At 42.3% G+C, this 20,296-nt stretch overlaps 1 protein-coding gene across 1 annotated transcript in view; it reads left to right on the top strand.

The window, feature by feature from the left end:
• The window catches only part of phldb1a (pleckstrin homology-like domain, family B, member 1a), a gene marked incomplete at its 3' end in the record, with an annotated part of 34,061 nt that extends 14,143 nt beyond the window's left edge, over nucleotides 1-19,918 (top strand). Inside the window, exons 8-26 of the mRNA XM_079507996.1 lie at nucleotides 749-1,000; nucleotides 2,653-2,811; nucleotides 3,358-3,495; nucleotides 4,482-4,610; nucleotides 6,243-6,398; nucleotides 6,754-6,864; nucleotides 7,177-7,269; nucleotides 7,729-7,878; nucleotides 8,535-8,666; nucleotides 9,081-9,242; nucleotides 9,623-9,766; nucleotides 10,868-10,981; nucleotides 11,102-11,171; nucleotides 12,884-13,031; nucleotides 14,656-14,746; nucleotides 15,079-15,225; nucleotides 15,657-15,876; nucleotides 18,558-18,643; nucleotides 19,778-19,918. Coding sequence (XP_079364122.1) covers nucleotides 749-1,000; nucleotides 2,653-2,811; nucleotides 3,358-3,495; nucleotides 4,482-4,610; nucleotides 6,243-6,398; nucleotides 6,754-6,864; nucleotides 7,177-7,269; nucleotides 7,729-7,878; nucleotides 8,535-8,666; nucleotides 9,081-9,242; nucleotides 9,623-9,766; nucleotides 10,868-10,981; nucleotides 11,102-11,171; nucleotides 12,884-13,031; nucleotides 14,656-14,746; nucleotides 15,079-15,225; nucleotides 15,657-15,876; nucleotides 18,558-18,643; nucleotides 19,778-19,918 — 2,643 coding nt within the window. The remainder of the gene's footprint in view (nucleotides 1-748; nucleotides 1,001-2,652; nucleotides 2,812-3,357; nucleotides 3,496-4,481; nucleotides 4,611-6,242; nucleotides 6,399-6,753; nucleotides 6,865-7,176; nucleotides 7,270-7,728; nucleotides 7,879-8,534; nucleotides 8,667-9,080; nucleotides 9,243-9,622; nucleotides 9,767-10,867; nucleotides 10,982-11,101; nucleotides 11,172-12,883; nucleotides 13,032-14,655; nucleotides 14,747-15,078; nucleotides 15,226-15,656; nucleotides 15,877-18,557; nucleotides 18,644-19,777) is intronic.
• Nucleotides 19,919-20,296: the final 378 nt, after the last annotated feature.

Raw genomic sequence — 20,296 nt, 5'->3', positions numbered from 1 at the left:
GGGCCAGTTTCGAATTGCAGCCATCCGTAGGTGCCCTTTGAGAGCGGTTTTGAAGGAGTCAAGGGATTCGCATGTCTTAATGACAGTTGGTAGGGCGTTCCACATTTTGGTCGGATGGCGCCCGAGTTATGCCCAGGACAGACAGACACACGCACGCACGCACGCACGCACGCACGCACGCACGCATGCATATATATTGTCCTCTCTTTTCCTATTCCAACTGACCCCCCTGGTGTCCCGTGTGTTATGTTGGAGTTTGCCAGTCCTATACATATATTGTATATATTACACACTGCAACTCTCTCAGGAGCCAACACCCCCACCCCTCCCGGTATGATGTAAGTATAAAATGGCTGCCGTGTGAATGTGGTCAGTAATCAGTTCAACTCCATGTGGCTCACTTCTTTCTATGATGTCTGTGACAGAAGTGATCCAACTCATTGCCCATCTCTGAACCTGCCAAATACTAGTGTCTGGCATGCTCTAGTAGGATTCTGTTTTCATATGCTGTGTACAGTACTCGCCCTGGCAGAGGGTATTACACGCTCCATGTTGAGGCACAGATCACGTCAACGTCGCCATGCTCAGCTATCAGGTTACAGCTGGCCGCTGCCAACGGCTGACCGGCAGCTGCTTCAAAGGGACAATGTCATGCAAGGACATTTCAGGCCGCTCAGGAATAGGATCTGCATTGTATCTGGCCGTGTTAACCCCTCATCTCCATTCCTCCCTCCCACCTCACGTATAGGAGCGAAAGAGGCTGGAGTCCATCCTGAACCTGTGTGCCGGATACAACCAGGAGGACGGGCCAGAGGAGCTGGGCCACACAGGAAAGGCAGGGCTGTTCCCTGGGACGAGGGAGGGGCATGCCAGAGGCACCTGCCCCGAGTCTGGAGGTGGGCCGTCTGCCCAGGGCGGAGAGAAGGCTCCGAGGCGGAGAGAGAGTGACGAGGAGTACCAGAGAGAAGAGTCCAGCAGCACGGAGAGCACCCATCAAGAGGTGAGATACAGTACAGCATGGGTTTACCAAACTTTCCAGCTCCCGACCCCAAAATAATGCTTCCATTGACTCGCGACCCCAACCTAACCCCGGAGGTAAGTTTATGCACATAAACGTGCACTTTGGTGCACGTTCGTCCGCACATGTAATGCATTGTAAAGCTTTGGGCTATGTAGGGGTTTTGTAACAATTATGGTTAAAATCAGGGGTCATCGCCATGCTGGCTTTCCAAGGAAGATTTGAGAAGGAAAGGACATGGTCACGTGACTGGGCTGCGCCATGACACTTTCATGGATGCTTTCATGGGAGCCAAACTACACCAGGAAGTTCGGCAGAATGTACTGGAGTCATGAGAGCTCATTGACCAGCTCATGAACAAACACTATTTCTGAATGACTGAGACCTTTTGTAAAGTAATCGCTTCTGGAAAATAACAGAAGACATGTAACACATTATTGTCTGCTGTGTTGCTTTTCGATGTGTACAATGTGTCATTTTATAGAGGTATGGTATCTAGGGCGGGTTCGGAAATAGCACACTGAGTGCACTGTGCAATGCAAACTAATAGGCGAGTGCGCTTTGGTGCGGTATTTCCGAACACGCCCTTAAAGAGCACAAAGCACCTTAATGAACGTACCAAGTATTGCGAGACTTCCCACCGTTTAATGTCTGTCATTCAAATCTTGCGATACCTCTGAGCCAGAAATGATACCTGCTGCTGTTTAGATCCTCAAATAAAATTATATACTGTGCACTCTGTGCACATCGAAAAGCAAGTGATTCGAAAACAACCTGTGATATGTCTTCTTTTATATTCCTGAACCGATTATATGACAAAGGTCTACATTGTTCAGAAATAATGTTTGTTATGAGCTGGTCCAGCCGGCACCATTCACTGCCATGTATTCATTGAACTTCCGGTGTGAGTTTTGGCTCCCATGAAAGTGTCCATGAAAGTGTCATGGCGCAGCCCAGTCACGTGACCATTTCCATTCCTTCTCTAAGCTTCCTTGGTACTTTCATAGCCTTTCCTGGTACCTCACTTCCTGTTACTTTCTTCTGTTAAAATAAGTTCTATATTCTATAAAATAGTTCTATATTCTGATACTACTCATTGCTCATCTTTGTCAAACATTTTTGCCAAACATACACATTTTGCCACAGACATACAAAATGATACTATTGCACTGAGAAAACTGTTGCGCCTTTCTTCGTCCTTTTTTTCTTTCCAGACTTGACTACGGTAGTGGTGGTCTCAAAAACATAAGGGAAACACATATAGCACTGACGAAGGTCCTAGGACCGAAACGTTTGCTTTCTAATTGCACTTTGAGCACAGAGCACTTTATGAGCACTTTGACAGTCTTTTTCTGTCAAAGTTTCCCGGACAATACTATTACCAGAATACCATAAGGACCATAAGGAGCCCTTAATGACCATTACAGGTCTGTAACTCTGAGAGTGTGTAAATAGAACCAAATGGACCCTTACACTCTCAGAGTTGTGGTGGTCCTCCTATGTGCCATACATTGTGTCATAGTAAATCAGTGTATACATACATACATATCCGGAGGAAAACCAGGAGACTTGACATTCAGTAATTGGGTCTTATGATCAGTGTTAAAGTGATCAGCTAACTTTGTGTTCTTCAGTGTGAAGAGCTGTTGCGATATAATGTAATGCCTGGAGGAGCCAGCAGCCAGGACCAGTTTCACCTGGAGGATGAGAGGAACATGGTGCTGTCCAGAGTGGACCAACTGAAACACACAGTCACTGAGCTGGAGCAGCACATACAGGAGACCAGACAGGAGGTTAGAGCACGCACGCACGCACGCACGCACGCACGCACGCACGCACGCACGCACGCACGCACGCACGCACTCACACACACACACACACACACACAAACAATAGCAATCATACTGTATAGCTAACAAAACATCTCTTGAATCAAATTACTGTTATGTGTATCTGGTGAAGGGATTGTTTGCAGGTTCCCCTCTATTTGTTGTTTGATATTTATTCAGTTTACTGCTGTGCAACACAATGCTATTACACCACATGACATGTAAATCAGATTAGATTAGCTTCGCCTCGAAAGCACAATAGCATTCTAACATAATTGGTGCAAATCCTTGATTTCTCCATACTGAATTAACTGAAGAGCTTATCTCACAAACAATCAACATAGTTATTTAACCACTCAAGTACCATTTTATACTTTTGAATGTTTTACAATTGTTTTGGGAAAATATTTTATTTATTTTATTTTTATTGAAAATATTCACCTATAATGATGACAAGATAAGATACGTTTATTGTCTATGAAGTGATATAAAACGATTCCAACCCCCCAGGTGGAGATGGAGCGAGCTCTGCTGCAGGGCGAGAGCCAGGCGGAGCGGGAACAGGTGGAGGTGGAGAATGAAATGATTGCTCAGCTGCAGCTCCAACTCAGCCAGCTGGACAAGACCACCCAGAGAGACAAGAGCAAGGTGGGCACGCAGGGCAGGCTGCAAACAGTAAACATAGCCCTGTCAACCCAGTCTGCACTGTCCGTCTCACACACACACACACACACACACACACACACACACACACACACACACACACACACACACACACACACACACACACACACACACACACACACACACACACACACACACACACACACACACACACACACACACACACACACACACACACACACGCAATTACATGGTTCTTTACTTTTTTCGCCTATAGGCTATAATGACATGAAATAGGTACTCCAGTGTTAAAATGATCAGCTAACTTTGTGTTCCTCAGTGTGAAGAGCTGAAGAGTGAAGACTAAACACACTAAAATAGTTACGTGTACTTCTGTGTGCATGAATACTGATGGTCTGCATGACGGGGGGGGGAGGTGTAGGGGGGAAGACACACAAATCCAACCTCCTGGGAAATTTGCAAACAACCAAGTACAAATGACCACCATGAAATCTCCACATGAGCTTGATGTCATACCCCCACAAAAAGTAAATGGACGACGCTATGACAAGTTGATTTAAATTACAAAAACATACCGTTGACCTTGTAACTGAGCCATGCGCTAACTCGTGGCCTTTGCAAACTGGTCTGACCCTGTGATTTCATTCATTGCATTGATCTATTCTAAAACAGTTTTGCCGTCTCATAATAATTTAATGCTACTGAATTGATTGAAGCCTGGCTGTCCTGATGACCTCTAACCTCTGCTTCATTCATATATTATACTTAACATGGAACGCTTGGCTGCATGGATTTGAGATGGCATTTGTGTTTTGTTTTTCTTCCTGGGTTGGCACGTGTGCTGCTCCACGTGTGTGTGTGTGTCGTGTGTGTGTGTGTGTGTGCGTGCGTGTGTGCGTGCTATGTGTGTGTTTGTGTATGCATTTACACATGCATGCACGTGCGTGTGTGTGTGTGGGTGTGTTTATATGTGTTTACGTGTGTTTTAGGGGAGGGCTAATGTGTCGGCTGAGCGGCAGCTCCTGGACAGACAGAGGGAAGAGTACAATGAGCTGAAGAGGCAGTTTGATAAGTGTGACTTGTCTCTAAGGGAACAGTTGCAGGAGCGACTCTGCAGGGTCAGTGTTCTCACACAGCAGCCCACTGGCTGGCAACAGTGAGTTATACTACGCCTAGTGACAGACAGAAACGCAGGCACCGCACGGCGCACGCCTAAAGCACTGACTTATACTGTAGTTGCGCATGGGGTCACAGCCACAGGTAACCGGAAGAAGTCTGGGCACCTCCATGTTAAATTGACTATTTTCTCCAAAACAAAAATAAAGAATGAAATAAATGTATGACTTGGAAAATGGTCTGAATAAGGTCAAGTATACTGTATGTATGATTTGAACATCCTTGAACATTTTGTCATTTAAGGCCTAGCTATTCCTACAAAATCTGTGGATATACAATCATTTATGGCAAAAACAGTTGACGGGTAAATTTAGGTCTGATAATGATGTACCGTGCATGTTCAAATCATGTACCCGGCTGTATACATTATTTCTGACCATTTTACAAAGCATACTTTTATACTTAACTTTTTCATATTTAGGAACAAATTGCCGATTTCACATTGCCCAGACTTCTCAGGTGCCAAGTTCAACTCCTCCTGAGTCCTGTATCTGTCACGCACCAGGAATTGCAGGTGTATACAAGCTCTAGTAAACTTCCGGTACACTACACCTGCGTGCAACTATTTGAAGTATAAATCAGGCTTAACATTAGCGCTGTTTGATGCACTCCAAACAGAGCTATTGATAGTTTGCTTATTGTGCACTTCTACTTCCCCTGCTGTGGTTCTCTTTTTACTTCAAAGCTGGTGTCACATTTGTAAGGTTCATATTAGCTCTTTGCATGTTTGTGAGATATGAATAGACACTGTGTATGTGCCACTTCTTGTGGTTACGTCGTCTCGCTTACCTACTGGGAACTCCTATTTGCAAGTATACTAATGCATTGCTATTACCACTCAGCACCCCGCCTCTAAGAGCTTGCTAGTCACTTGCATATTAATATTCATCATGAATGATGGCCTTCTTTTGTGAACATTACACTCACAGACACATTTGGCAATAAGGACAATGGTTAAAGGAGAATTCCATGTTAGAAGGCTTTCTTACCTTTATTTGTAGTTGTTACGTCCCCACCAAAGAGGTCCAGGTGTTATCTTGTGCAAAAGCGCATTATTGGCTATTTCCCCAAATATAAGCCCTCAATGAATTTAATTGAATTGCATTGAATTGAATGGGGCATTGGGGTGTTGCGCTAATTCGCTTATTTCCATCGCTCAAATTTTATTTTGTATATATCCTCTCATAAGTATATAATAAGCGAATTAGCACAAAAACCAAACCCCCATTGAGGGCTTATATTAGAGGAAATAGCCAATAATGCACTTTTGCACAAAATAACACCTGGACCTCTTTGGTGGGGATGTAACAACTACAAATAAAGGTAAGAAAGCCTTCTAGCATGGAATTCTCCTTTAAGTAAGGAGTATTTCTCTAAAAATACTTGCTCTCTTCAGCGTGTTCCAACAGTGTGATTATCCTGTGTGTGGGTGTGTGTGTGTGTGTGACGTGTGTGCGTGTGTGTGTGTGTGTGTGTGTGTGTGTGTGTGTGTGTGTGTGTGTGTGCGTGTGTGTGTGACTGTGCGTGTGTGTGTGACTGTGCATGTGTGTGCGCGCGCGTGTGTGTGTGATCAGGAGTCTGAATCTCTTGAGAGTAGGACCAAACAGTTTGAGGATCTGGAGTTTCGTCAGCTAGAGGAGGAGAGCAGTCTGGAGGAGAGGAAGGAGTTGCAGACCTCCCAGCTCCTCCATGAGCGAGCTGAATACCACCGCAGTGTGACCCACAGGAAGGTACAGGCTACATCCACACTGACAATACGATTATGTTTCTAAATATATTCAATACATTGACAAAAAGCTATATTTTACTCTTCCAGTTTGGATATTTTTTTTGGGGGGGAGATGTGTGTGTGTGTGTATGTATATATGTATATATATATATATATATATATATATTTATATTTGTGTGTGTGTGTGTGTGTGTGTGTGTGTGTGTGTGTGTGTGTGTGTGTGTGTGTGTGTGTGTGTGTGTGTGTGTTACACAACAAAGAAAAAAAGAACAATGCAGCATACTGTCATACATAATTATGTGGCCGTGACATTGGTGATTGACAATAAGATGTTGCTGTTGATTGATTCCCTCCAGGAGAGGATGGCAGCTCTGGATGCTCAGGCCAAACAGATGGGATTGCAGGCAGCTCAGGAATGTGAGAGAATGGCTAAAGACAGAACCCTGGCCCTGCAGCTGCTGCAAAAGGTGACATGAATGTTCCTCTATTTTACTTGCATGAACTCTGGATTGATGTCGATGGTCACCATGGCTATCCACCAATAAAACTTGCATCTTCTTTTATAGCCTATTGTTATCTTTTAAATATTATTATTAGTTACCCTACCACTTAGTCTCTACCGGGTAGGTAAGGGTACAGAGTCTACCCTTACCTGTGTCTTTGTTTCATCCTTACTGTGGTGCTGCCTTGACAACTGAATGTCCCTCGGGTAGTAATAAAGGTCTATCCATTGTATCTATATCTGTTACGTCTGTGACCATGCTGCGTGTGCATTCTAGGAGAAGGACCGGTTGTGTTCCCTGGAGAAGAGGTACCATGTTCTGACAGGAGGGAGAGGCTTCCCCAAGCCCCACAGCAGCAGCCCCAGAGAGGTGAGCAGGAGCCCACAATATCACAGCACAGTTACAACACCTGAGGCCCATTCTAGTTCTCACACTTTCAAGATTTTGTTGTACAAGATCGCAGTGTGTATTGGATATTGGATATATTGTATATCTGAATAGCCAACGCAAAAATCTAAAGTGACACAGATGCTTACCCGGTTTTAATGGGTTAACCCTCTAGAGTAGACTTAATAAACTGGACTCAGTTCCAGTTTAGCTCTGTACTTGGACCGCTTTTTTCTATTTACACCAAATCTCTTTGCTAAAAATCTATTTTTGGCTAATGTCCCCCCAGAATAATAATGTTGAACAGTGTTTTTAAATATATATAAATAAATGAATCGACACAAAAACAATTCTGTTCTAATTCACCCCCCCCCCCCCCCCATTAATATGTGTTTTGATTATTGAACCGATGAGTTGGATTTAACTGTTACACCTCTACAGGAATCTCTTCACATCAGCGAGCCTGACCTCGCTAATGAGGAAGGTCTGCTTCCTAGTGCTCGCTCTTCTCCCACCTCCTCCTCCTCCTCCTCCTCACACATCCCCTCCCCCGAACTCTGTCCCGAACCCTGTCCTGTTAGGCCACAAGAGGTAACACACAACAAAACCCTCCTTCAGACTAGAGCCCGGCCGATATGTACGTCTGGCTGATATATCGGTCATTATTTGACTTATTTTCTCAAACAGAATTAATCAAATCTAAGTTGGTCAAAAGTGGTAGTCGGTGGAGTCGGATTCAGAATTCTGTCATCGTTCGGGCTCTACTTTAGAAACAATCTAACAAATGTGTGCCTGTTTGTACACAGTAAAATCCTAAGCAAAAAGTGTTTGCTGACTAAAATGAATGAGCACGACAGTGTGATGAAGTGAAGAAGAAAATAGGTATTATAACTTGTTTTTGAAAGATTGTGCTGCTGTGTTTTTACAATTGCCCAAATGGCTTGGGTTCATTCTGCTCACCTCATATGGACACATATGTCATATGAACATTTTGAAATGTGAAATATACATGATATTGATTTGTCAGTCACTTCATAGTAGCTGGATGATGTGAGAATGTGTGACATTAGTTACTACAATGAATATTGAGCTCAAAGGCAGAGTGCATGTGAGTGCGGTTTGCAGTGGGAAGTGATTAAGCTAATGCGAGTGAATCGAGTTCGGAGTATTTCTCGAGTGAATCGTGTTTGGAGTATTTTTCCGGTCAGTCATGTTCTATATTCCCTGTGTTCTGGCTGTTGGTTCAGGAGTACCTCAGGCTGTCTGATGTCTATAAGATGTATGGAAACGCTTCTGTCCTACCACACCCTCCTCCTGCTCCTGCTACTCTCCACTGCCTTTCCTTGGCCGTAACGTTAGCCCCGGCTCTGCCCTCTGAGGTAGAACCACTGCCTGCTCTTTGGCATTCTCCGTTTTTCAGTAACATATCTCTAACTTATGCCTAATTTATGCTCTGTCGTACCATGGCGCCGCAGGCCGGAAATAGCCAATCTGTAAGCTCACAGCGTGTTGCGGATGAGACACGTTGTGAGTTTATAGATCGGCTATTTTCAGCGTACGATGAAGTATAAATCAGGCTGTACTGTGCCCAACATAGTACCACTGATGTTGTAGGCTATACATGGTTTGCTTGTAGAGACGTCTTATTTTCTGTTTCTGCTCTCTTTCCCTATATCAAATGTGTGTGTGTGTGTGTGTGTGTGTGTGTGTGTGTGTGTGTGTGTGTGTGTGTGTGTGTGTGTGTGTGTGTGTGTTCATTGGATGGGTTGGTTGTTTTGTTGCTGATGATGAAGGAGTACATCACAGTCAGTCAGTTAAGCCAGATCTACAGGATGCAGATAGTTGACTCCGCCTCCGCTTCCTCCTCCATCCAGTCATTCCAGTTTCCTCCCCCTGACCCCTCCTTACTGTGCCACTCAACTGCATGTGGCCCTCCCCCCTTGTTCTCTATGCAGGTGTGTGATTCTTGCCTATCACGTTCACCTATAATAACCCCATTTTTCAACTGACCTCGCTTTCAATTAATTGGAAAATGATTCTTGCTTTTTCTTTATTTTTCTTTACTAACATTTAATTGCTCAAAGAGGAAAATATATTCTATAAAAAAGGGATTCCCGCTTTATTATTGTTATTATGACAAATAATAATAATAATAATAAAAAAGTAATTTACCAACTAGACATTCAAGGTGAACTTTACATGCTCTTCTTCACCATAGAACAACACAGGCTTAATATCGTACTCTCAAGAATACTGCTACTTTCCCTTTCCCTTTTACTGCCTGCTTGGAATGCTGCTCTTTTCTCCTTTGGCTGAACACTTTCTATCATCTCAGAGCCAATCTGATGTGAGCAGGCAGGCCATGCCTGCACTGAACCTAGAGAGGTGGTACCAGGACATCATGGCTCTGGGAGAGATCCACCAGTCATGTCCTCCTCCATTGCCTGCCAAGTCTCTTTCCACACGCAGACAAGGGCAGGTAAATTCTCTGTTGTCTCTCGCACGTCACTTTTTCCTCTCTCATCTAACTCTGTGTGGATGGGAAGACGACAGATATGTGTATGGAACCGTCAATTATTTGGTTTGATTGGTGTTGACTCAATGAGACGTTAACTTTTTGTTTTCACTGGGCCGTATACTTCTATCTTTAAACTTGTGATTTTTTCATATAGAAAAATAACATGAATTGAATGAATGAACAAATTATGAACATATAATTTATATGTATAAACATTAGACATTGTTTTGCTACATTTTTAGCTGCAAGTTCTCAATGCCAACGTGCATGTTCTGTATTTATCAGTGGTCCTGCCACCTCAAACCAACCAATATGTTAATAGTAGATGGCCTCTAGTGGGCAAATGAGTGAAATGCAGCCTATTCCATTCCATATATTTGTCACTCACTGCTGCTAAGAAGGCAGCAGTGGGGGATGTGCAATAGAAAATGCCCACAATCGGGTATGAATTGGCGGTATGTATTCGTATATGTACATCATCAGCGTTCGCAGCAAATGTCTTTAGCACTTAGCAGCAGCAATGTGGGATGTACAATGGAGAATTTGATCTCCTACCCTGGTGCCATCTCAGCCAGGCCGATGGGCCAGGAGGCAGAGATTATGTTTTTGCCACGTCCATGTGTGTCCGTCTCTGCACAGCTAATCACAGACACTGCTGGACTGACCGGCATGAAACTGCATACCCATCCCCAGTAGGCTAAGGAAGAACCTCCAACCCATCTTACATCAAAACTGGCTTAAGGGAGGACCGGTCCGGGCCGTCCCGGGTCCGGGCCGTCCCAGGCTGGTCCGGGCCAGCCCGGCCCGGCTGGCCGGCGGACCACGTCGTCACGCTCATGTTACTATGACTCAGCATAACCACATAAGGAGTTCCCATGTGCAGCTACGCCCAAATATGTGTGTTGTCTAAACGGCATTCTAATTATTTATTTCCTGCAGCTACTAATTACAACACTGCAACAGGAGATAAATTAGACCCATGTAGAATTTGTCTCTACACCTCTGTTTGTAGGTGTCTCTCAATCCAAGTGAGAAGAATATTTAATGCAGTATTATTTTCAGGTATTTCAGTGCAAATCAGATGGAGACATTGGACAGACGGCATCGTACTCTCTTGCCAATAGTGTCGCGGCACCGCCACACTCCAATGGAGTGGAGAGAAATGCGTCCAAAAAGGTCAGTGTCTTAATCACGCACATCTGACAGAATGGGATCTCCTCCTCTTTTGTATTCAGCTTGAATTACTTCCTGTCATTGCGTCTGATGTCTTCCTTGTGTGCTATGCTGGGCATGCAGCTGGCGTTAAGAGAACTGTCAAGTCTTCCAGACATGGACTCCAGGAAACAGTTGGCTCTGCAGATTAAAGGTAATGCTGTCCCTCAGGGATGATCATGCATATCACATTTAATGGCCTATATCAAATGCTTTATTACTTTTATTTTTGGCAGATTGTTGACAGGTTTAAAGGACTTTCACTTGCATGTCATTGTTTATTCACAACTTCTCGACACATAATTGTAAATGTAGACCAGTTTTTGGTCACGCAGTGAGCAACGCACTGTGAGACTTGAAATTTGCTAGTCATAGATAATTCAGCCTTGTTAACCCAAAAGGTATTGGTAAGCATTAACAATTTAATGACTATATGGAGACATTTTTAAAATAAAACATATTTTAAAAGAAAGTTGCGAATAGATAATGACATGTATTGATGCATAGTTCTTTAACCACGTTAACCCTAGTGTCCCTATTTCTATCTAACATCTTCAAAACGTTTTTGATCATTTTTAATAGTCAAATCGTTAAAGGTTAAAGCCTCTTGCTCCTGGCCTTTTAATGGGAATGGGGAAATGGTGTGTCTTCTGCCGGCTATGTATGTTGTCCAGGCGTGACAACTCTGTCAGAAGACCAAAGTAGAATGACATGTAAAGCAAAGGGTGGCAGAGACCCTCACAAGCACTAGAGGGCACTGCAATCCTTCCAGTGGTGGACACAAGAAAAACTAAAAATGAGTACCAGTATCTGTACTTTACTTAAGAATTTTCATTTAGGATACTTTTTTCCCCCAGTTCACTGCATTTCTAGCAAGGAAAAAAGTACATTATGAATTAAGCACCTAAGCTTTATTTCAAATATAGTGAAATTAACAGATCTATAATACCTACGTGCCTGATCACGTCTTGTTGCTGCTGTTTTCACTATCATTGATTTATTTTTCTTCTGGAAAATGTCTAAATCTCACTGTATTGATATAAAAAAGAAGATACTTTGTAATTTTGAATACTTCAGACGGAGCAACTTTCACTCGCAGTTGAGTAATATTTTGTCCAGAACCGTAGTTTGTAGTACTCAAGTACCGGGACACAGTACTTAATGTCCACCATGTTCCTCAGAGATCTCAAGAAATCATTTTGGCAGTGGTGGGAAATGTACTTAAATTAAAAGTATCAATACTACAATGTAGTAATACTCTGTTACAAGTAAAAGTCCAGAATTCAACATTTGTACAAAAGTAGCCTACTTGCTATCAAAATGTACTTAAAAGTACCAAAAGTAGAAAGTACTCATTATGCAGAATGTCCAGTTTCACAAGTTCTTAAATGTATAAAAATGATTTGAAAATAGCAGATCTACAAGCTCACAATTCGTCGCACCGCGATGCATTGTGAGCTTGATGATAGGCTATTTTCAAATGGCTGAAATGTATATAGGGCTAAAGTGGGTAATGCATGTTTTGTAATAATAATCAAAATAATTAGTAACTAAAGCTGTCAAATAATTTGTGCTTTTTATATATGTGATGTATTCCCATGCTTTTTTTGTTCTTGCTTAATGTAAATCGCTCTGGATTAAGAGCGTCTGCTAAATGCCTAAATTGTAAATTGTAAAATTGTAAATAATTATAATAAATAAAAATAAGTATGAGATGTACTGGAGTAGAAGTAAAAGTACTGAAAATTGGAAATACTTCGGTAAAGTAAAAATACCTCAAAATTGTACTCAAGTACAGTACTTGAGTAATTGTACTTTAGTTACTTAGTTTACACCACTGCCTTTTGGTCTCTCACACACACACAGGTGCTTCTCCTACGGTCCATCACTCCATTCTACACCACCAGACGCCGCCTAGTGGCAGCCAGGCGTACGACACCCTCAGCCTGGAGAGCTCAGACAGCATGGAGACCAGCGTCTCCACTGGCAACTCCAACGCCTGTTCGCCAGAAAGGTGAGCGTCTGTGGAGGGGAAGGAAGACGAGGCTTCTGGCTCTGTTTCCATGGGAACACTCAAGTCTGCCTTGTCTCCCCGAAGAAGGGTCACCAATGCTTTGTTCCCCCGACAACATGTCTGCTGTCTTGACTAGTTGTTAACGCTGCCTGTTGCCATGCCAACGTTTTCAAGTTTTTCAATGTTTCACAAGAAAATAGTTTGCTAACATTTAGTCAAAATGTAAGCCAGTTTGCTGGTGTTCACTGCGGAGCTCTAAGCGGTAGAAGAGTTACCACTCACTATTTTTATTTTTATTTATTTATTTTTACAGTTTGAATTTTCAGGTACATCTATATCGTCCCTGTGGGGAGGAAACGTTATATCTCTATAATTCGACTTTTTATGTTTTTTTCATCAGTCAATGCTGTACTTTGAAACTACAGTGTCACTCAAAAGTAGTGAATACACAAAACTAAGTCAAAGTGAAATGGTTAATTGTATCTGTGGGTTTTCATAAAATGTATGAAAACCCACAGATACAATTAACCATTTCACTTTGACTTAGCTCAATATTGAATATTGAACCAATGAAAAGTATTTAACAAGAGCTTGTGACTACATTCATTTTTCCATCTCCTGAAAAGTAACCGTTTTCCCGTGACAGCTGCATAGTGTTTATTTCCTTGTCTAGCCTTGTAGTGCAGGTGTTGCAGAGCACCCACTTTGAATGCTATCATCAACCCATAATCACCAGTAGGCCATGTAATGGAGCAAGTAGGCTCTACTGGAGTACTGGAGCCTACTGGCTTCGATTAGGAATCGTGGAAGTGAAATTACTTCTACAGAAGCAAAAACATCGTGAAACTGACTTACGTGGCCGGTTAAGACTGAGGTTAGCGAGACTGAGGTTATGGTTAGGGTTGGTAATAATGCAGGTGGCCCTCAGGCCCTGCCTGAAGGCCAGAAGTCTAGCTGCCTTGACCAGGGGGGGAGTCCCCTTTGCGAACAAATATTTAGTTTCCCATGTGGGAGACTCAGATTTTAATGTCTCCATGAGTGTTAGTGTCGAAGTGTCCTTGAGCAAGACACTGAACCCCTAATTGCTCCTGATGTGCTGGTTGGTGCCTTGCATGGTTTCCGCCGCCATCGGTGTATGAATGTGTGTGTGGATGGGTGAATGTAAATGTAATGCACAATCTATGTAAAGTGCCTTGGATAAAGGCGCTATATAAATGCACCATTTACCATGAGAGGAGGTCAGAAGGCGGGTGAATGTAGCAGAGTAGCCTTGCCTGTAGCCCAGAAGTCTAATTGATTGATTGATTGATTGATTGAAGTATTTATTAACAGACTGGAGAATTACAGTACATTTCAAGCACAACTCAATATCTCTATCAATATCTCAATATCTCTCATGGTCAGGGGGGGATTCCCCTTATTAGATGAGCAGTTGGGTTTCCAAAACAGGAGACCCATGTTACACATGGTTACACATGCCTCACACTGTGTGTGTGTGTGTGTGTGTGTGTGTGTGTGTGTGTGTGTGTGTGTGTGTGTGTGTGTGTGTGTGTGTGTGTGTGTGTGTGTGTGTGTGTGTGTGTGTGTGTGTGTGTGTGTGTGTGTGTGCGCGCACGTGTTGTAGTGGCTGTGGGCTGGAAGCCCAGAGGATAGAAGACATGGAGAAGCTGTTAAAGGAGGCTCAGCACGAGAAAGCCCGGCTGATCGAAAATCGGGTGAGTTCTCAACAGCATTTCACCCCAAAAGCCCATAAATGGTTTCTATTTGTATTAAACTAAGTAAAGACCTGTGTTTAAGGGTCTGAAAATCACAGAGGATTATTATAACAACAAAAGACTACTCTTTAAGAAGCTGTTTGTATATACACATCAGGGACATATTTTACAAACCCCCCTGATCGGGATGTGTCGACTGCTGACGCTGAGGCACTTTGTTTTGCAATATTTGTCTGCCATTAACACCCCTTTTATCCCTCTTTACTCTCCCATTTCTTCTCCTCATATCCCCATCTGTTCTCCCCTCTCCTCTCCTCTCCCGCTGCTCCCAGGAGAGGGAGGTGCAGGCTCGGCGGCAGATGTTGGAGGAGGAGCGGAGGAGGCGCGAGGAGGCCGAGAGGAGACTTGAGGACGAGACGACACACAGACACAGGCTCGTGGAGGAGGAGGTGAAGATGAGAGAGAAGCACTTCTCCCAGGTCAGTGGAGCAGCAGGACAGAGGGATTAAACGAAGGAAGAGGGTAAGGGCCCGGGGGGAGGGGGGGGCGTTGGAGGCAAGGATGAGAGACTGAAAGCGACACCAAAGGGGGGAATGAGTACGAGAAGATCAGACGAGTGTGTTAGAGAGGAGAGAAGAGACACACAGAGGAGGTATGGGGTAAAAGCAGGTGGAGATGGAAGGAGGGGAAGGGAAAATGAAGAAAGAATGGAAAGGGGGAGTAGAAGTAGAGCAGCAGAAAATTGTGGGCTCAATGTAAAATAATAATACAAATCATCTTGCCTGATCACGACTTTTCTTCTGTGGTGTGACTAATCGAAGTAAATAATGATCCAGTTACGCGCAGCAGATCCAATTTACCACAATCACTTGTATATTAAGCTTTTGTCTTTTTTCTCCCCCGTCTGCAGGCCCGTCCAATGACACGCTACCTGCCTAACAGGAAGGAGGAGTTTGACCTGCGTGCTCACGTGGAGTCATCGGGTCACAACATAGACACCTGTCCCTATGTCATCCTCACCGAGAAGATGTGCAAGGGCCATTTGGTCAAGATGGGGGGCAAGATCAAATCGTGGAAGAAACGCTGGTTTGTCTTTGACCGCTTCAAGAGGAACTTCAACTACTACGTGGGTGAGGCCCCCTGCATTTAAGCGGATTAAAATCAACAGCTTGATATTTAAAAGCAAAAAAGCTTTGGTAGGATTCTTATTCTTACTTATTTTTGTGTCAATAGAGAAAACCTATTAACTATAGGTGCACCCCCGTCCCCCAGTGCATGCAGTCTTGGCTATCAAAGCCTTATCAAAGATATAAAACAAAACCTGGCCTTTCTTTCTGTTTGCTCCTCCTACATGCCATAGAATGAGTTAATTAACACTCAGACCCTCAGTGCTCTAAACACTAGGCAGCATGTATGTGGGTTTAGTGATCAAAAGCTTCAAATCAAAGCTTTATTAGGATTCTCCTTGAATCACAAACATTCAGCTTGGCTTGGTTTACATTACACACTAGTGTCATTATTTTTCTATGATTAAAATTGATCACTGTTGTGTACAGAACATAGACATTCCAAAGTACTTGTTTATACATGTTGACCTTCCATGTGAAAAGATTGCCAGCATTCCCTCAAGTCAGACCTGTTGTTCTAGGTTATTTCTTACATGCAAGAGTTACCTGATGATTATTTGGTCAAGACTTCTCTCTCATATGTAGTAAGATCATGTGTATCGTATCCTATTGATTTGAAATTCATCACACTGATAGTACATCAGACTGATAGGAGCAACGGACTTTCGAGAAATTAACTTAACTTAAAGTTATTATGTAGTGACAGACAGCTATGTAATACTTTTTGTTTAAAGGAGGGAAAAAAATACTATACTATACTAGCTATTGACATTCTACAGTACAAGCACGCATCGCAATGCAACAAGTTGAGAGCTTGTAGATCCTCTATTTTTGCTACTTTTGCACAACACTTCAACACATATACTGAAGTATAGAAAATGCCATTAAATTGAAAAAACATTAAAAAAAGATCAAGTATGAAGATACAAGGTTTCTGCCCGACAGCGGCGATATCCTTATCACCGAGTCCCTCGTTCTCTCTGCTTCTCTTTCTACTCAATTGCCTAGCCTTTTCACCCCCTCACTCCTGATGAAGATCATGGTGATGATGATGATGATGAAATAAGATGCAATACCCTCTCAAGATGTGTTTTTCTTGGGGAGGAGGGCTAGCTCCTGGCTTCTTCGGGACTAACGAAACAAACGCAAATTTCAAAAAACATTTATCTCATTACTAAGCAGATTTGGGCGTGCGGAAACGGGAAGCAGACGACAAAATGTGGGACGGATTTCAAAAGAATGCCTTTAATTGTTGCTGGATGTTTGTTTTATTGCCGTTCTGGAAAAGATGAAAACAAGAAACACTGTTTATTTGAACAAGAGCAAAATTCAAAAACATCTTTTTTTAGACGTGTTTTCCAGTGCAAGAGATGTTGGACAGGAGGGGACGATGCTCTATATCTCAGGGAGGCCTCTGGCACAACCCCCATTTAATATCACCCAAAGAATGATGTATCCTAATTATCTGACATTGGGTTCATCCTTAAAGCATCCAGTTCTCTGGAACACAATCACTTAAATGCCTCAATCTGGTGCAACAGATTGGGAGTTGGCTCCCATAGAAGTGGTCTTAGGATCTGCTCTACAGTACGGTCTTGAACCAAGGGATAAACTTTAACATCCATGAAAAAGCTTTTACTTGAAAAAGCCTATTACTTGGAATTAAGATCTCAAAGAATGAAGAAAAAAACAAACAAACAAAAAAATGATTGGGGGCCCGGGCAGCTAGTCTGCTAAGCCACTATCTGACGGCGTGTCACGGGTTCTACTCCCGATCCCGACGACCTTTGCCGTGTGTCAACCCGGCCATCTCTCTCCCCATTTCCTGTCACCATACTGTACGCTATCTTCAAAAAAATCTTTACAAAAAACAAAGTAGAATTTGAATAATGTTTGAGTATTTATAGTCACTTTGACTCAAGTGCTGACTTGTTATACTGTCAATTGTAAATTGTAAGTCTTTGTGTCCAAGACATAATATCGGGCAGACAACTCATATCTCCAAATATATATATATATATTTTGGTAAATGAATGCACTACGTCATACAGTGTCACACAAAAATAGCCAATATACATTGTGAGCTTGTATATTCGTTTTAATAATAATAATTTTAGCTATAAAACAAATAATAATAAGTGAAAGTGAATATTGAACCAAAGAAAGTATTAATTAGACGCAGGCATAGTCAACCTTAGGCACGGGTGCCAACATTGGCAAAATGGAAGGTCACTGGCACATATACACACACACACACACACACACACACACACACACACACACACACACACACACACACACACACACACACACACACACACACACACACACACACACACACACACACACACACACACACACACACACACACACACACACAATTAGTCAATTTAAGTCCCCGCACTTCTGTATGCAAAACGGTAGTCATTCAAACTCTGAACTCTGACTGGGGAGGGAGTCTGGGAGATAAGAGTCTATATGTGAAATAAGATATTTCAAAGGATTGTTTATGTATATTGAAATCTAAATCTGTTCAGTATATGTTTTACTTTGATGTGGTGTCATAATGTTGATACGGCACACTGGAACCCATTGGAACACACTTCACACTTTAAGATGTGTATGAAGTTTCCACCTGACAGCGACAATGTCTTATCTTCCTGTTTTTTGTTCTCTTCTTGCAGATAAGCATGAGACCAAGCTGAAAGGACTCATTTACTTTCAGGCTATTGAGGAAGTTTATTACGATCACCTACGGAGCGCCACTAAGGTAGAGAACAAATTTTACCTTCATATTTTTTAATACATGAATAAGCAGAATAAATATTGTTTTGTATCCTACAAACTATTTTCTATGGCAGAGTAGTACATCAATTAAAGAAAAGTTTAGATGTACTGATAAATTACATTTCTACTTCACATAAGCTATTATTATATTATATAATTCAGAAATGTTATTTTTATCTCAATCAAAAGATTAGGATGTAATAGTCCTCAACAAGAGCAGCATGTAATGAACTAAACAATAGTTTAATAGAGGTTATGCACTATTGAGTAATGGAGTCCAATTATTATTGTATTATTGCAAATTGCTGTTAATGCCACGTCAGAATCAGCAAATCAACAAAAGTCAGAATCTCAAGGCACACCTGGTATTTATTATAATAAATAATAACTAGAAAGGTGCAATTCTGGGAAATTGCAAGTGTGGTTGCACTGATGCGAGTCGCGAGGAATCCACTGGGAAGTGAATTCCGTCTTACCATTTATATTATATATTGTGATATCATGTGAAGCATGACAACAGTAACAACAGTGTGTGAAGCATGACCAAAAGCTTAACTTTTCTATGAAAAGTTAACAAAAAGCAGGTGGCAAAGAATTCTCGGACAGAGAACAATAGTGTTATATAGCAACCACACTAATAATAATAATCATAATAATAATAATAATAATAATAATAATAATAATAATAATAATAATAATAATAATAATAATAATAATAATAATAATAATAATAATAATCATAATCATAATCATACATTTAAATGTTAAACTATGATGGCATGCCCAAAATAGGAACACAAGGTTTAAAGTGGTAAAAAAGGTAGTAGGCCTATATAATTTGTCTCAAATGTCTCTTAATTGGGAAATGAGTGCCCACAAAGTAACTTAAAAGCAAATCATAGCTTATTTTATAGCTGTATAGATTGGAGTAATAATTAACTGCCACAAATTCCCAAGGCACACGTGGACAGTCCTCGGCACACTGTTTTGGAACCGCGGTTACACTGTATTGTTGCAACACAGAACTGTGAGGAAAGGTGATGTGTAACAGGTGCAGTTTGTTGTTCTTGATGTACCACGTCTCCCCTCCTACCCGTGTGTCCTGTTAATCCTCCAGAGCCCTAACCCATCTCTGACGTTCTGTGTGAAAACCCACGACCGCCTTTACTACATGGTGGCCCCATCTCCTGAGGCCATGAGGATCTGGATGGATGTCATAGTGACTGGTGCCGAAGGCTACACGCAGTTCATGAGCTGAGGGGACGCTCAAGAGACACACCTGGGTCGTAAGAGAGACATGTCTGAGCAGCCAGACACCTGAGCTGTGTGCTGCTGTACCCCTCCCAGTCACTGCCCGTTGAGATGGGGGAGATTCACCTTGAGGGGATGTGATGATCATGTGACAGATGGACATCTGAAGGAGAGATGAATAATCTGGAGCTCCCACAAAAAGCCTGATGCCTTGAAGCAAATGAAGGTTTTACCATAAAAGGCCTGTATTTGTAAGTGATAATTGTATTTATATTGTCTTAAATCCAGAATGAGGGGGGGGGGGGGGGGGTATATGCTGCCTGGAAATGGGTCTATCAAAGGAACTGTGTATAAACAATATATTACATAAATCACATTCTGTTTG

Source organism: Electrona antarctica, assembly GCF_951216825.1.
Source record: "Electrona antarctica genome assembly, chromosome: 8".
In the NCBI taxonomy this organism is placed as follows: domain Eukaryota; kingdom Metazoa; phylum Chordata; class Actinopteri; order Myctophiformes; family Myctophidae; genus Electrona; species Electrona antarctica.
This window is presented reverse-complemented; position numbering and strand designations above follow the sequence as displayed.